This window comes from Monodelphis domestica, chromosome 6, assembly GCF_027887165.1.
Source record: "Monodelphis domestica isolate mMonDom1 chromosome 6, mMonDom1.pri, whole genome shotgun sequence".
Classification (NCBI taxonomy): domain Eukaryota; kingdom Metazoa; phylum Chordata; class Mammalia; order Didelphimorphia; family Didelphidae; genus Monodelphis; species Monodelphis domestica.
The window spans coordinates 224,772,795-224,791,324 of record NC_077232.1 but is presented as its reverse complement, the minus strand read 5'-3'; the positions used below and the strand labels follow the sequence as shown (position 1 = coordinate 224,791,324).

General features: G+C 36.6%; 1 protein-coding gene across 1 annotated transcript; it reads left to right on the top strand.

Annotated features, from left to right (window-relative positions):
* The first annotated feature begins 5,799 nt into the window (after positions 1-5,799).
* Positions 5,800-7,719, top strand: LOC100013087 (importin subunit alpha-1-like). The gene is given in 2 exon segments (XM_056802937.1): positions 5,800-6,443; positions 6,446-7,719. Coding segments are annotated over 2 exon segments (1,584 nt in total). The 5' UTR covers positions 5,800-5,887; the 3' UTR covers positions 7,474-7,719.
* Positions 7,720-18,530: the final 10,811 nt, after the last annotated feature.

Below are 18,530 nucleotides of genomic sequence, written 5' to 3'. Positions count from 1 at the left end.
TGCATGATGTTATTTCTCATATATTCCGGCGAGTTATTCAGGATCACTACATTGCCAGTAATGGAGAAGTCCATTACATTAGATTGTACCACAGTGTATCTGTCTCTGTGTACAATGTTCTCCTAGTTTTGTTCTTTTCACTCTGCATCAATTCTTGGAGGTCATTCCAGTTCCCATGTAATTCCTCCACTTTATTGTTCCTTTGAGCACAATAGTATTCCATCACCAACATATACCATAATTTCTCAATTGAAGGGTATCCCTTTATTTTCCAATTTTTTGCCACCACAAAGAGCTCAGCTAAAAATATTCTTGTACATGTATTTTTCCTTATTATCTCTTTGGGGTACAAACCCAGGAGTGTTATGGCTGGATCAGTGGGCAGACAGTCTTTTAGCACTCTTTGGACATAGTTCCATATTGTCCTCCAAAATGGTTGGATCAATTCACAACTCCACCAGCAATGCATTAATGTCCCTACTTTTCCACATCCCCTCCATATTCATTACTTTTCATTGCTATCATGTTATTATTATTTTGTGTTCACCTAATTTACTTAAAATGTCCTTCTTTATATTCAAGTCATTCACCCATTCTGAGTTTATCTTGGTGTAGGGTGTGAGATGTTGATCTAAACCTAATTTCTCCCATACTGTCTTCCAATTTTCCCAGCACTTTTTAACAAATAGTGAGATTTGGCCCCCAAAGCTGGCATCTTTGGGCTCATCATAGACTGTCTTGCTGAGGTCATATTCCCCAAGTCAATTCCACTGATCCTCCTTTCTATCTTTTAGCCAGTACCAAATCATTTTGATAACAATTGCTTTATAGTATAGTTTGAGATCTTGAACTGCAAAGCCTCCTTCCTTCACTTTTTTTCATGATTTCCCTGGATATCCTAGATCTTTTGTTCATCCAAATGAATTTTGTTATTTTTTTTCTAATTCAGTAAAGAAGTTTTTGGGTAGTTAAATGGGTATGGTACTAAATAAGTAAATTAATTTGGGTAGTATTGTCATTTTTATTATGTCAACTCATCCTACCCATGAGCAATTGATGTTTTTCAAATTTTTTAGATCTAGATTTAATACTGTGTAGAGTGTTTTGTAGTTGTATTCATATAGTTTCTGTTTTTGTCTCAGCAGATAGATTCCTACATGTTTTATATTGTCTACGGTGATTTTAAATGGAATTTCTCTTTCAAATTCTTGCTGCTGAGATGTGTTGGACATACATAGAAATGCTGATGACTTATGTGGGTTTATTTTGTATCCTGAAACTTTGCTAAAGTTGTTGATTATTTCCACTAGCTTTTTGGTTGATTCTCTGGGTACTTTAAGTAGACCATCATATCATCAAAGAGTGATAGCTTTGTCTCCTCACTGCTTATTTTAATAACTTCAATTTCTTTTTCTTCTCTAATTGCTACAGCTAGTGAGTCTAAAACAATGTTAAATAATAGAGATGATAATGAGCATCCATGTTTCACTCCTGATCTTATTGGGGAGATTTCTAGTTTGTCCCCATTGCAGATGATGTTTGCTGATGGTTTTAGATAAATACTTTTTATTATTTTTAGGAAAGGCCCTTCTATTCCTATGCTTTCTAGTGATTTTAATAGGAACGGGTGTTATATTTTGTCAAAGGCTTTTTCTGCATTTATTGAGATAATCATGTGATTTTTGTTGGTTTGCTTGTTAATATGGTTATGTGGTTGGTTTTCCTAACATTGAACTATCCTTGCATTCCTGGTACGAATCCTACCTAGTCATAGTGAATAACCCTCTTTTGTTTATTTCATTTGTTTTTTCAAAGTACCCGCTCCCAGTCTTATTTATTAAATCAAAAGTTCTCTCACTTTCAATTTTTTAAAATTTCTCCATTGACTTCAGGATCTCTAATTTAGTCTTCATCTGAGGGTTTTTAATTTGTTCATTTTCTAGTTTTTTAATTTGCATGCCCAATTCATTAACCTCTGCCCTCTCTAATTTGTTAATATATGAACTCAAGGATATAAATTTCCCCCTGAGTACTGATTTTGCTGCATCCCATAGATTTTGAAAGGATGTCTCATCATTGTCATTTTCCTCAATGAACTTATTAATTGTTTCTATGATTTGAGAATCTCATAGTTTAATTTCCAATTAATTTTTGATTTGCCTGTTCATGTACTCTTACTAATTATTATTTTTGTTGTATTGTGATATGAGACGGTTGCTTTTATTATTTCTGCTCTTTTGCACTTGTTTGCAATGATTTTATGCCCTAATACTTGGTCAATCTTTGTGAATGTACCATGTGCTGCTGAAAATAAAGTGTATTCCTTTTTGTCCCTATTTGTCCTTCTCCACATATCAAATAACTCTAATTTTTCCAAGATTTCATTTACTTATCTTACCTCTTTCATATTTTTTTTTGGTTTGATTCATCTAGTTCTGATAGAGGAAGGTTCAGATCACCCACTAGTATAGTTTTTCTATCAATTTCATCCTTGAGCTCCACTAGTTTCTCTTTTAGAAATTTGGATGCTATGCCATTTGGTGCATACATGTTGAGTACTGATATTTCCTCATTATCTATACTGTCTTTTATCAGAATGCATTTACTTTCCCTATCTCTTTTAACTAGGTCTATTTTTATTTTGGCTTTGTAAGATACGATTGTGACTCCTGCCTTCTTTTTATCTGTTGATGCCCAAGAGATTTGGCTCCATCCTCTTAGTTTTACCCTATGCATGTCTACCTTCCTCATGTGTGTTTCTTGTAGACAGCATATGGTAGGTTTGGGATTCTAATCCACTCAGCTATTTGCTTGTGTTTTATGGGTGAGTTCGTTCCATTCATGTTCATAGGTATTATTACCAGCTGTATATTTCTCAGCACTTTGATTTCTACTTCTAGTCCTGTCTTTTCTTCTTTCACTATTTCCTTCTACACCAATTTTGTTTTTGTTTTTAATCAGTCCCCCTAATTCCCACCATTATTTTGCTTCCCTTTCTACTCCCCTTCCTTCTCATTTTCTTTACAGCATTTTTAAACTACCCCTACTCTCTCCCTCCCTTGTACTGCTTCCCTCCCCACCAGTCCATTTGTTACTTTTCTACTTCCCTATAGGTCGCAAATCAATTACCTGCCCCAATGGATTGGATTTTTCTTCCCTCTTTGGGTCAATTTCAATGCATGTAAAAGTAGGTATTTCCTATTTCCAACCTTCTGGTGAATTGATGTTCTACCCCCTCCTGCCATGAGATTCTTGGTGACAAATAAATTTACCCCCTTTTGTTTCTTTGCCCATGTCTTGTAGTATTAACTTCTTTTTTTTTAGCTCTCGTATATATATATATATATATATACATATATATATATATATATACACACACACAGACATATATATGTATTTATGCATACATATATCTATATACAGTTTGTCACTGTTCCCTCTAAGTGCAATTCTTCTAGCTGCCCAAGTGATAATAATAATTTTTAAGACTTGCCAATGACCTCTTCTTATAGGGATACATATGATTTTAAATTTTGGGGTCTCTTAAAAAAGTTTTGTGTTTTGTGTTTGTTTGTTTTGTTTTGTTTTGTTTTGTTTTTTTACCTCTTTTTAAATTACCTTTTGATGATTCTCTTGAGTTTTGTGCTTGGGAATCAAATTTTCTGTTCAGGTCTGTTCTTTTCTTTACAAATGCTTGGAATTCTTCTATTTTGTTAAATGACCATACTTTCCCCTATAGCAATATAATCAGTTTTGTTCGGTACTTGATTCCTGGTTGTAGACCTAGTTCCCTTGCTTTTTGGAATATTTATATTCCATGCCTTTTGGTCCTTCAGTGTAGATGCAGCCAAATCCTGTGTTATCCCCATTGTTATTCCATGGTTTCTGAATGGCTTCTTCTTAGCAGCTTGTAATATTTTTTCCTTGGTCTGATTTTGGCTATAATATTCCTGGGTGTTGTCAGTTGGGGATTCAGTACAAGAGGTGATCTGTGGATTCTTTCAATCTCCACTTTTCCCTCTTGTTCTAGAATATCAGGGCAGATTTCTTGGATAATTTCCTGTAGTATTATGTCCAGGATTTTTCTTTTGTCATGGTCATCTGATAGACCAATGATTATTAAGTTGTCTCTCATCGAATGATTTTCTAAATCTTCTGTTTTGTGAATGAGGTGCTTCATATTTTCCTCAATTTTTTCATTCTTTTGATTTTGTTTTATAGAGTCCTGCTGTGCCTTCTGAAGTCACTTGATTCTAGTTGTTGTATTCTGGTTCTTAAAGACAATATTTCATCCCTGGCTTTTTGGTTAACCTTCTCCTTCTGGTCTAATTTTCTTTGGAGGTCATCTTTCATCTTCTTTTCCTCATCTTTCATTTTCATTGCCTCATCTTTCATCTCCTTTGCCTCATTTTCAAGGTGGTTGATTCTGGCTTTCAAGACATTATTTTCTTGTTTTAGTTCAAGTGCCTCTATTTCCAGATGGCTTACTTTAGTTTTTAAGTTTTTTTCTCAGTTGTCTTCAGACACACTTGTATCCAATTCGCTGTTTTTTTTTGTTTGTTTTTTGTTGCTTGTTGTTCCCTCATCCTTCTCCATTCCATTTGCTCTTTGTTCATTGCCTGTATAGAAGTTGTTGATTATAATTTTTTTTTTCTTTTTCTGTTGTTTGCTCATATTTACCCTTTTTTTTACTACCTGCAGTTGCCTGAGCTCTTGTTCCTCTCATTTTGTGTGTGTGTGTGGTTTTGTGCTTTACTTTCAGCCTTTACCCTTGGAGTTTTGTCAGTAAATCTCTCAGTGGAGTCTGTGGGGGAGGGGTGTTGGATCTTCAGCTTCCCTGCACTCTGTAGGCTTTGATGGGATTAGGTCTGCCTGTGTTGCTAGATGTGCCTTGAGGCCAAAACCTTGGGAAGGGGTGTTCAATATGGAGTGTCTCCTCTGCTGTGACTGCTTCCCACTCTGTGCTCTGTATTTCTCCTTTATCTGCTTCCCCACTGCCTGTTTTGGATGCTCTGAGCCTGGCACAGCTTCACCCACAAGGTATTCCCTGCAGACCAGTGCCTTTGACCACCCAGAGGTTCCAGCTGCCATTGGAGGCTTAGCTCTCTAGTTGGGGGAGGGGTCCTGGGACCTTCCTTCTTCTTTCCCCTTAAAACAGAGTGTTCTCGAATTCTGGCTTTGGGGGGCATACCTTTTAAGTTGAGTTGGGCAGGAGGGTTCTTTGACTCTGTCTTATTTTTTTTTAATTTTAATTTTTAATTTCAAACAGTGTTCCTTGGTTACAAAAATCATTTTCTTTTCAGTCGTCCCCTTTCCCCACCCCTTGCATAGCCTATGCACAGTTTGACTGTGTACCGCATGTGTTCTTGATCAGAACCTCTTTCCATGTTGTTAGTATTTACAATAGGATGTTCATTTAGAGTCTATTTCCCCATTCATATCCCCTTCAACCCATGTCATTAAGCAGTAGTTTTTCTTTAGTCTTTTTACTCCCACAGTTTTTCCTCTGGATGTGGGTAGTGTTTTTTTACTCCTGTAACCCTCTGGGTTGTTCAGGATTGATGCATTACCAGCAATGGAGGAGTCCATTGCATTCAATTGTACCACAGTGTATCAGTCTCTGTGTACATTGTTCTCTGGTTCTGCTCCTCTCACTCTGCATCACTTCCTGGAGGTTGTTCCAGTCCCCAAGGAATTCCTCCACTTTATTATTCCTTTTAGCACAATAGTATTTCATCACCGACATCACTTTCAAGGCTGAGCTGTAGTGGCTGTTGCAAGTCAAACCATGACCCATGACGCAGCTGCAACCTCCTCCTGTTACCCTTCCGGGGCCCGGCGACCTCCTGCAAATTCCTTCCTTGCCTTCCCAGTTTTGAACACAACCATGTCCACAAATGAAAATGCTAATTTACCAGCTGCCCGCCTTAATAGGTTTAAGAACAAAAGGAAAGACAGCACTGAAATGAGGCACTGGTGTATTGAAGTCAATGTAGAACTGAGGAAAGCTAAGCAAGATGACCAGATGCTGAAAATAAGAAATGTCAGCACTTTTCCTGATGATGCTACTTCTCTTCTGCAAGAAAACAGAAATAACCAGGGCTCTGCACTTTGGTCTGTTGAAGAAATTGTCAAAGGTATAAATAGTAATAATCTAGAAGTTAAACTTCAAGCTACCCAAGCTGCTAGGAAACTCCTTTCTAGGGAAAAACAGCCTCCCATAGATCAAATAATTGAGGCTGGTATGATTCCAAAGCTTGTAGGCTTCTTGGGTAGGACAGACTGTAATCCTATTCAATTTGAATCTGCTTGGGCACTTACTAATGTTGCTTCTGGGACATCAGACCAAACCACGGCTGTGGTAGATAGAGGAGCTATACCAGCATTCATTGCCCTATTGGCCTCTCCCCAGGCTCAAATCAGTGAACAGGCAGTGTGCGCTCTTTAATCATTGCAGGTGATGGTTCAGCCTATAGAGACTTGGTTATCAAATATGGTGCAATAGACCCCCTTCTAGCTCTGCTTGTGGTTCCTGATATATCATCATTAGTATGTGGTTACTTAAGAAATCTTACTTGGACACTTTCAAATCTTTGTTGTAACAAGAATCCTGCTCCCACAATATAAGTTATCGAGCAAATTCTTCCTACCTTAGTTCATCTTTTGCATCATGATGATCCAGAAGTTCTGGTAGATACCTGTTGGGTCATTTCATACCTTACAGATGGCTCAAATGACAGGATTGAAGTGGTTGTGAAAACTGGAGTTGTCCCACAGTTAGTGAAACTTCTAGGATCTGGTGAATTGCCAATTGTGACTTGTTCCCTATGGGCTATAGGAAACATTGTCACTGGGACAGATGAACAAACTCAGATTGTAATAGATTCAGGAGCTCTTGTTGTCTTTCCTAGCCTGCTTACTCACCCCAAAACCAATATTCAGAAGGAGGCTGCATGGACCATGTCAAATATCACAGCTGGCCGTCAGGACCAAATACAGCAAGTTGTAAATCATGGATTAGTTCCCTACTTGGTCGGAATTCTGTCAAAGGGAGACTTTAAGTCACAGAAAGAAGCTGTATGGGCTATCACAAACTGCACCAATGGTGGAACAATTGAACAGATTGTATATTTTGTTCAAAATGGAATTCTGGAACCCTTAATCAACCTCTTATCTGCAAAAGACAGCAAAATTGTCCCGGTTATTTTGGATGCAATTTCAAATATTTTTCTGGCTGCTGAAAAATTAAACAAAACTCAAAAACTGTATATTCTAATTGAAGAATGTGGAGGATTAGACAGAATTGAAGCACTCCAGTCCCATGAAAATGAAATGATATATAAGGCTTCTCCAAGCTTAATTGAAAAGTATTTCTCTACAGAGGAAGGAGATCAAAATGTTGTACCAGAATCTACCTCTGATGGCTATACTTTCCAGATTCAAGATGGCACACCTGGGACCTTTAACTTTTAGATTTTACAGTCAAACCTTCAAGTCTTGTATGCCTTGTTGTTCTTGGTATAATTTTGTCTTACTGTCTCTCCACTAAGATCTTTTTTTTTAATGTGACTTTTAATGTAGCACTAAAGCAAACTTGAACAGTTTGAACTGTGTATATACTGTATGAAATCTCTATCCTCAATAGGGTTCTTATTTCTGTGTGGAATTTCTGTCTTGCAGTGTCCTGTAAATAAAAACTTAACTCCACACTTTGCCTTACCTCAGCCTGAATAAGTTATCACATTTAAAATGGGTGCTACCTTGTAGTCAAAGAAAAGTGGGAGATTCTATTCCAAGTGTTGATTCTTTTCCAAAGATCTGTGGTTTTGTATGTGGTTATTTCCTCCATAGATGGAGTTTGTAACCTGAAGAATGTAGTTTTTAAAGAGTTGCTTTGTCTTAAAATACATGACTTTGTGGCTGGCCCATTGCAGACTTCTCTAAACTAGGCTTCAGGTCTTAAGACTAGCTATTATCACTAGGCCAGGTTGATCACTCTAAACCAACTTGTAGAAAATATAGCAGAACCTGCGTTTTATTAATAAATAGCCTTTGTCAACTCAATATGATAATAGATTCAAACTTCAGTGGAAGATGTTTGTATTTCTATTCTTGATTATTGTACTTTAGTAAATAAACAATTTCTAATGTGAAAAAAAATAGTATTCCATCATCAACATATACCACCATTTGTTCAGCCATTCCCCAATCAAAGGGCATCCCCTCATTTTCCAATATTTTGCCACCTCAAAGAGAGCAGCTATTAATATTCTTGTACATATCTTTTTCCTTATTATCTCTTTGGGATACAGACGCAGCAATGCTATGGCTGGATCAAAGGGCAGACTTTCTTTTATCGCCCTTTGGACATAGTTCCAGATTGCCCTCCAGAATGGTTGGATCAATTCACAACTCCACCAACAATGAATTAATGTCCCCACTTTGCAACATGTCCTTCAGCATTCATTACTTTCCATAGCTGTCATGTTAGCCAATCTGCTAGGTGTGAGGTGATACCTCAGATTTCTTTTGATTTGCATCTCTTTGATTATAAGAGATTTAGAGCAGTTTTTTGTGTGCTTATTAATGGATTTGATCTCTGTGACTGAAAATTGCCTATTCATGTCCCTTGCCCATTTATCAGTTGGGGGATGGCTTGATGTTTTGTACAATTGGTTTAGCTCTTTATAAATTTGAGTAATTAGACCTTTGTCAGAGTTTTTTGTTATGAAAATTGTTTCCCAGTTTGTTATTTCCCTTCTGATTTTGGTTACATTGGTTTTGCTTGTACAGAAACTTTTTAATTTGATGTAGTCAAAATTATTTATTTTACATTTTGTGACTCTTTCTAAGTCTTGCTTGGTTTTGAAATCTTTCTCTTCCCAAAGATCTGACATGTATACTATTCTGTGTTCAACTAATTTACTTATAGTTTCCTTCTTAATGTTCAGGTCATTCACCCATTCCGAGTTCATCTTGGTGTAGGGTGTGAGGTGTTGGTCCAATCCTTATCTCTCCCACACTGTCTGTCAATTTTCCCAGCGATTTTTATCAAATAGTGGATTTTTGTCCCCAATATTAAGGTCTTTAGATTTGTCATACACTGTTTTGCTGAGGTCCCTTACCCAAGTCTATTCCACTGACCCTCCATTCTGTTTCTTAGCCAGTACCAAATTGTTTTGATGACCACTACTTTATAGTATACTTTGAGATCTGGGATTGCAAGGCCACCTCCCTTCGCATTTTTTTTTCATTCTTTCCCTGGATATCCTTGATCTTTTGTTCTTCCAAATGAACTTTGTTATGGCTTTTTCTAATTCCGTAAAAAAGTTTTTTGGAAGTTCAATGGGTATGGCACTAAATAAATGGATAAGTTTGCGTAGGATAGTCACTTTTATTATGTTAGCTCATCCTACCCATGAGCAGTTAATGTTTTTCCAATTGCTCAGATCTAGTTTTAGTTTTGTGGAAAGTGTTTTTTAGTTGTGTTCATATAGTTCCTGTGCTTGTCTGGGGAGATGTATTCCTAAGTATTTTATATTGTCTAAGGTGATTTTGAATGGTATTTCTCTTTCTAATTCTTACTGCTGAAGTGGGTTGGAGATATATACAAATGCTGATGACTTATGTGGGTTTATTTTGTATCCTGCAACTTTGCTAAAGTTATTGATTATTTCCACTAGGTTTGTAGTTGATTTTCTAGAATTTTTTAAGTAGACCATCATATCATCCACAAAGAGTGATAGCTTGGTCTCCTCAGTGCCAATTTTAGTACTTTCAATTTCTTTTTTCTTCTCTAATTGCTACTGCTAGTGTTTCTAGTACAATGTTAAATAATAGAGATGATAATGGGCATCCTTGTTTCACTCCTGATATTATTGGGAATTCATCTAGTTTATCCTCATTGCAGATGATGTTTGCTGATGGTTTTAGATATATACTGTTTATTATTTTTAGGAAAGACCCTTCTATTCCTATGCTTTCTAGTGTTTTTAATAGGAATGGGTGTTGTATTTTATCAAATGCTTTTTCTTCCTCTATTGATATAAACATGTGATTTTTGTTGGCTTGCATGTTGATATAGTAAATTATGTGGATGGTTTTCCTAATAATGAACCATCATTGCATTCCTGGTATAAATCCTACTTCATTATAGTGAATGACCCTCCTGATCACTTGCTTAAGTCTTTTTGTTAGTATCCTGTTTAAAATTTTTGCATCTATGATCATTAGGGAGATTGGTCTGTAATTTTCTTTCTCCATTTTTGACCTGCCTGGCTTTGGAATCAGTAACATATTTGCGTTGTAAAAGGAATTTGGAAGAACTCCCTCTTTGCTTATTATGTCAAATAGTTTGTATAGTATTGGGATTAGCAATTCATTGAATGTTTGATAGAATTCACTTATGAATCCATCAGGCCCTGGGGATTTTTTCTTAGGCAGTTCTGTGATGACCTGTTGGATTTCTTTTTCAGATATGGGATTATTTAAGAATTATATTTCTTCTTCTGGCAATTTATATTCTTGTAAATATTGGTCCATCCATATCACCTAGGTTGGTATATTTATTGCCATATAGTTGGGCAAAGTAGTTTTTAATAATTGCCATAATTTCCTCTTCATTGGAGGTACTATGACACTATTAATTTGCTTTTCTTCTTTCCTTTTTAAAATTTGATTTACCAGTACTTTGTCTATTTTGTTTGTTTTTTTCAAAGTACCAGCTTCTAGTCTTATTTATTAGTTCAAAAGTTCTATCACTTTAGATTTTATTAATTTCTCCCTTAATTTTTAGGATCTGTAATTTGGTTTTCATCTGGGCAGTTTTAAATTGTTCACTTTCAAGTTTTTTGATTTGCATGTCCAATTCATTGATCTCTACCCTCCCTAATTTGTTAATATATGCATTTTCCTTTGAGTACTGCTTTGACTGCAACCCATAAGGTTTGAAAGGATGTCATACCATTGTAATTTTCTTCAATAAAGTTATTAATTGTTTCTATGGTTTGTTCTCTAACTAAATGATTTTGGAGTATCATATCATTTAATTTCCATTTGATTTTTAATTTTGCTCTCCATGTACACTTACTGGTCATTATTTTTTATTTCCTTATGATCTGAAAAGTTTGCATTTATTATTTCTGCTTTTCTGCATTTGTATGCCATGTTTTTATGATATGGTGTATGGTCAATCTTTGTGAATGTGCCATGTGCTGCTGAAAAGAAGTAGTATTCCTTTTTTCCTTATTTATTTTTCTCCATATATCTATTAACTCTAATTTTTTCTAAGATTTAATTCACATCTTTTACCTCATTCTCTTTTATTTTTTGATTTGATTTATCTAAATTTGATAGTGATTGGTTCAAGTCTCCCACTAATATAGATTTACTATTGTGAATTTCAAAACTATTCCACCCTAATCAGACCATTCTTTAGAAGATGCAATTTAGCTATTTTCTGATCAGTAACAATGGAGATACTCGGAATAACAGAGTTAGGTCTTGGAAACTCTACATTTTTTACCCTACTGAGTTTAACAAGATGTTGAAAGTCTGCATCAAACTCAAGATTTAATTATCTGAGGAGATGGCCTTCAATAGACATGTGCAAAAAAAAAAAAGGGCAGACCTCTAGGCTGTCCTAAGTCACGCTAAGTACTTATTGGTATAGATGAGATACAGAAAAATGATGAAAAAACGCACATATCAGGCATGGCACTTCCTGGCCTGTCCTCTTTCCCTGGAGAGACAACTCTGGCTGGCAGCTTGTTAAGCATTCTGACATCTTGGAGTGTTGAGTGATGAGTTTTTCCCTGGAGCAGATTTCAGGTTTGGGCATCTTAGCTAAACCTCTTTGGAGGTCAGGCTGATTCTTTCTTCCTTCACACTCAAAACCTTACTTTCTAGATCTCCTATCTTCCTGCCTGATACTAGCCCCTTCCTTCCTCCTTCTTCTTAAAATCTTCTCTACTATATTAATTAAATCACCATAAAATTTGGCAGATGACTTGGGTATTTTATTATTTGGGGTTCCTCTTGGCCAACACTTAAATTTAGATTTTTTTCAGTTTCAACCATAATTTCACCCTTTACAGTTTGGCTTACCACTTCAGTTCTGATGAAATACATTCAATCTTCTTAACTTTCCTAAAACTTTTCCTCCTGTGACTATTTTTTATAGCTTATTTTGATCATCTGTAAAGGTAAGTAATTTGGATTTATTTTTTCTTCTTCTTTTTTTTCTCTTTTCTCCCTGTCTCCTTAAATTAGATAGAACACAGCTATTTTAAATCTTAGTAACTGGGCCCTAAGGTCCTAGCTGGGAGAGCTATTTCTAAATCTCCTTTCCCTTAGGGAACAACTGACTATATTAGGAGTGAAAAAAACCTGTAGAAAGTTTTTTCTTTGTCCTGCTCCCCACATGTTTTGTGAAGACCATTAGAAAAATAATTTATATATATGGATACTGAATTTTTCAACATTTATATGGCAGTTGAAGAATTAGGGACATTGAGGAATACAGCATACCTCCAATTTTTATATTAATAGGTAATGTCATTTTTGTACTCCTCAATACTGTGTTTAGAAATGCTAAAATTAAAAAAAAAATGAGGATAAAATGCAAGCCCAATTAGAAGATTTAAAATGTTTCTTACAGGATCAATAGGTAAACATCCACTTTACCAGAAACAGACCTGTTTCTGAACCTTTGAATGAGGAAATTTCCTTCCCCAAAATAGAAATGGAAAACACCTTCCCTATAGCTCAGCTAACAGACTGCTTCTCCCAGCTAAAAGACTGAATTTAATCCCCAAAATCCTTCCCCTGCAATTCCAGTTTCTCATGTTCCTTCTCCTACACAAAACCAAATTCCAGCCCAAAGGAGGTCTTGATCATTCAATGATCATGCAAGATCATTCTCTTCCAGTTGCTTAATTCTGATTTTTAAAGACTGGATTTCATTTTCAGTTTAGACTGCCCTGCTTTTTGAGGCTTACAGCTGTTTCTCCATTTGGGAGTTCTTGTCTATCAGACTGTTGACCTCTCTGAATTTTTCCCCATTTTTCTTCCCAGAAGGTTTCCATCTTTTGGATAAGCTCCAATTTGCGTTCTTCCAGAGCTTGTGGACAATTTTCATTTGGGGGGCGGGGAGATTTTGATTTTGCTTGAATTTCATCCTCTTTTTCCTCTGTAGCCTGAGTTTTCCCTCCATAAAAGTTTTCAAGAGTCAATTTCTTCCTGTTTCTCTTGGAGGGTTGGTCTTGGGCACAATGAGCCATCCCTTTGGTTGTTTTCTCTTTCCTTTTTAGTCAGAAATCTGAGTGAGATGGGCAGATTTTCCGTGGAGTTATGGAGGGGGCCTTTTGTCTCAGGTGAGGTCTGGAGTCTCCCAACCTCCGCGGTTTGCTTAAGTGCCTGCAGTCTGTGCTTTCCAGTGCTCAGGGGTCTCCTGTGTAACTGCTCTCAGGGGTAGATCCCTGGCATTCCTAGTCAGTTCCCAAGGACCCTGGTGTGCCCCCCACTCACTCCAGGGACATCCCTCTCTCATTCACTCTCTCTGGTGGGCCTGCTGGTCCAGACTTTGTTTCCATAGGTGAGGTTTGGTAGGTGAGCTCAGTTCATGGTTGGGTGTGAGCTTTTTCTCCTTCTTATAGTGTGGAAATGCTCAAACCTCATGTGCCTTCAGTGCTGAGCCCTACTATAAAATCCCTCTCTTCTTCAGAAGATGGTATTTAAGTTATTTTAAAGTAGTCTATTTGGTTGGGTGATGGGGAGAGGAAGTTTTTTGCATCTAGATTGCCACCATTTTTACCCAAAAGTCCTGGCTCTGTCTTCTTGTTAGGTTTGATTTTTCAGTCCCCTAGGAGCATTTAGTTTGTAATTGGTAAGGAAAGGTCTTCAGAGGTCTGAAAATTTGCTGCCTCTATGCTGCCATCTTGACTCTGCCTCTGCGAGAAGTCCCTTTCTAAAAGAAAAATTACAGCAACCTGGAAACAAGAGGGAAAGAAAAAAGAAAGAAAACAAAAACAAAAATTAATAGACACATTGAAAAAAAGCCTACTGGGGGCAGTGCCCTTTGGCATAATATTTGCATTCATAATTTAATGTGTTCAACCCCTTTCAGTTCAGTTTATTCTCAATCTCTTGATGCAGTGTATGTTTTCTGCAGGCATCGCCATCTCACTCTCTTACAAAGATTCGCCTTCCTGATTTGAGGCACTGGTGAGTCTCTTCTAAAATTCTTACCAAAGTTTTCACACTCTGGATTTTAGGACAGCCATCATACAATCCCTCCTTCTCCCCGAAAGTTACCTAATAATTAAATTATAAGTAAAAGAAGAATAAACTCTTAATAAGTCCTTGAATCACTAACAAGACACAAATCAAATGATTCATGTCCTACAAACACTGCAATTACCCAATGGCAGCCAGGACTACAGAAAATTACCTTATTTTGAAAGAGCAAAAAGGGACTAGATTCTGATATAAAAGGGAAATATGATTCCTTGGTTTGATTTTTCCTTTTTAGGCATAGGGAGTCAAAATGGCAGCCAAACTAAGGTACTTGTTGGAATGTGGCATGGAGGAGTCAAGCTTTGTCAAACAGGTGTTTCCTTGAACCTTAACCCAAGTCCTCCATCTTTACACAGATCCTCATTAACCACACAGGGATTGATGGTCTCTTTGACCACTGTCCAGAGGCTCTTTATAATACCTTCTTTTGAAATCAGATACAATTATTAATAAAAGTCCCATAATATTCATCAATTGGTTTCTACAGTTCAAAGATTTTGGGTATGCATTGATATTAGGGCTAATGGGTATTATCAACTTATCCTTTATAATAAAAAATATTAATACTGATTCCATGTATTTCAAGTAAAATTAAAGTATTTCATTGCAAATAAAAGAAAAGCAATAATAAAAATATTCAGGATTTCAGTATAGGTACACTAATACAAATTTTACATAAAATATAAATAATACAAATTTAAGAAGTATCAGTCTCCAAAATCATAAAAGCTCATTTTATGACAACTTCCAATCACTACATCCATGAAAGGTTTCACCAGCTATCATTAGCTATTTGATGTGTGTCATTTTAAAGCCTTTGACACTCATGGCTACTTATCACAACTTTTCCAGATCTATTTACATATGATTTCTAATAGAGCACATTATTGTCATTATTCCAAAATTTGGCAGGAGAGGTCAGAAACAAGTTCTGTACTATTGATGAGGACCTTTTTGGGTCTAGAATGTCACCAACAACCTAGATTACCATCCTGGTGGAAGGGTAGAGTAAGCTGAAGAGTTATAAATAGAAAATGATCCTGGGGTCAAGAGGAAATCCTTCCTCCTAGGAGTCATCCAAGGGTCACAAAGCCCTATGGAAAATCCTCCCACCTCTGGGACAAGATTGTAACAGCCTTAAAAGGCATGTATTTATATATCTCATTCATTGCAAATGAGGAGACGAGGAATACAAAATACGTGGGAGTGGGGAATATAATAGTGCTATTTCACTTCACTTTTTCAGTCATATACTTACTAGTACTCAAATCAAAGGTAGCTGAATGATCAGTCAGAGGTAGTGCTATTCCTAGATATCTGAAAAAACCCATTAAGATCAATTAAGATTTTTAGCTCATTCAATTTTTCAAATGTCACTATTATAGGTTGTAACCCATATAAGACTTCTTCAGTATGAGGAGGGGAACAAATGTAAACAGTTAACATCAATAAGGTAATGGAATCTGATGAGGTTTAAACTTCACCTCCAGACTCTTTGAGGTCCCTTCCCCTCCCGAGTCCTATCATCCACACAGATTCCTTTGGTTATGTCTCTGGGGTCCCCCACACTGAGGGGGATAGGAGGATTTTCACTCTGACTATAGTGGTGAGTGTCCCCACCTGTCACATGGGAGACCAGGGTTCAATTCCCTGATGGGGAACCATATTGTCACTCCTTGATTTGATCTTCCTTTTTCAATTTTTTTCCCATAATACCTTTATTTCCTACTTTAATGCCTCCACCCAGTCACTGTTATCTTTGTCTTCCTATCCATGGCTGTCAAAGACATAAACACAATTTTTCTTCATTCCTTGAGATCCATATTACCTCATTTTGGGCATTTAGTCTTAAAATAGTCTGTAACCAGGTTACAAAAGTTTTTTTTTCATAAACTGTCTTCTTATTTGTCTGTCATCCCTTTCTCTGGAAAGATCCAGGTCTATATATCTACCTCCCAGCTCAATAAGCCTATCCATAAACCAAGAGGTGTTTTCATCATGTTTTTGCTTAATATTGTTTTAAAATTTTTTCCATGTACAAGGACTATCAGAACAAGCTGTTCATTCTTTTAGTAATGCCTCCTTAGGCTGACATAATTTTAAGTAATCTTCTACATTCAAATCCCATCTTGGATCTTCTTGTGTCCAATAAATTGCTCCCCTTTCTCGGGCCCCATTAATGGGAGGAGTAATTTTATTTCTTTCTCATTCTGCAAGAAAGGTTTGAAGCAAATTTTCCATATCATTCCATGTGGGATCATAAGTGTGGTAAATGTTTGCAACATTTTTAATGACTACAATAGGCTCATCTTCAATGGAAAGGCATTTGCCTTGAATTTATCGATATCTTGTGTAGGGAAAGGTATGTGTTGTTTAATATTCACTTAATTCCTTTGCTTATTTTAAGTGGGTACTTTGGTGAAATAGGCATTTAATTGAATTATCTTTGATTTTTGTTTGGGTTGCAATGGAATAGATGAAGGGATGAGGAGAAATAGTAGAGATGGGGAGAGATGGGTCAGATGGGGGAGAGGTAGTTTGGGTAGAGTGAAAGGTAGTTTGTATAGACTGGGAGATAGTTTGGGTAGATTGAGAGATGGTCTGTACAGAACAAGAGATAGTTTGACCAAGATGAGAGATGCATTTTTTAAGGTATTCTATCTGAGTCTTGAGATAAATCAACTTTCTTTCTATTGTTTTTTCTTGGGGAGGAATGGGTAATTTACTTTGTAAATTTGAAGGTATCCTATCAGTACAATTATACCCAGAAACAGTAATAAATGAAGATAATTTAAAATTGTGAGATGTGCAAGCTAGGTAATGCTCTCTGGGAATGGTAACTATTTGAGATAGGCAGGAAATTGCTTTTTCACAGTGTGGAACATGATTTTCAGCAACATACTCAGTCTCCTATTTAGGTAGATAGGTAAAACCCTCAAGGTATAGCCTAAGTCTAGCTAAGAGGGTGACAGGTTTTGGGTATAGAGAACAAGTTATAGGCTGCTGGTAGTTTGCCCTTAGTAGGCTCTGAAAACTTCTCAGGGTTAAGGGAACAGTTTTAGTTATCATTACTGGTGCTCTCCCTAACTGCTCTCCTCAGTGTTCCATCTTCATACTTAATTCAATGCTAGAGGCACATGGGGGCTTAAGAAAAGCCTTAATGAAAAATCTGACTCTCAGGAACAGAGTGCTGGGCTGTTAGATAGTAGTTCTTGGGGTCAGAGTAACTTTCCTCAAGGCAGGTAGTCAGGGAGGTAAAAACATTCACTCCTAAGGTGAATCCCTGAGGGAACTGATTGTTGCTAAAATAAACAAACAAAAAAACAAAACACCTGCCTTACTAGGCAGCAGCAAGTACTCAGCTGTTCTTTGTTAAAGGTAAAAGACATTTTCTCACCCATCTGTGCAGAACTCTCTGGGAATCAGCAGTAGTCTGAAGGCAACAGCAGTGCAACTTATCAGTAGAAGCATAAGGGGCTTCCAAAGTGTTCCACATTAGCACAACAGCTGTAGCTGTGAGGCTAATCTACCCTCCCGTTTACCCCAAACTGCTCTATCAATTGAAAGAGGAGCAAGAACTCCTAATTCTAGAATTTATCTACTAACCAGTCTACTCAAGAATAATTTAACAAGAGTAAAAAGTACTGAAGAGAATGAGAGTACATTTTATCCCTTCATGTTTGCCAAAATTATAATGACCAGAATGGGTGGTCACTAAAATTGTTATTAACACTTAAGTCACAAGACTGTTAATAGCTAGATATACTAGTAAGAAGAGAAATATGGAAAGGAAGTGAAGAATTTCCTAGCCTAATAATTAGGAGCCTAACAACTCAGTATCTGTCTCCCAAATCTCAGCCTCAGAAAACAACAACACCCACCCCCAGCTTCCTGCAGGGTCTCATCTTATAAATCCTTACTGCACCCACTAGCTCTTTTACATCACTCCACAGGAATTTGCAGATCATAGTTCTGCAATTAGCCTGGTACCACCCAGGGGGGCAGTGCCTGTGGGATCAATTTTGTGGTTTCTGATTGACCAAAATTCAAAACAAATGGAAGGGATGTCTAAATCCCTGACTGATCAAATCAAAATACAGATTTCCTCCTCACATATGTTAAAAACCCTAGTGAAAATTTTCAATTTATTTTTCCCACATTTGTTTTTTAAATAATGTTGTACCAGAACACAGATGTATTTAAATAAATTTATTTTTATTATTGAACTGAGTGTG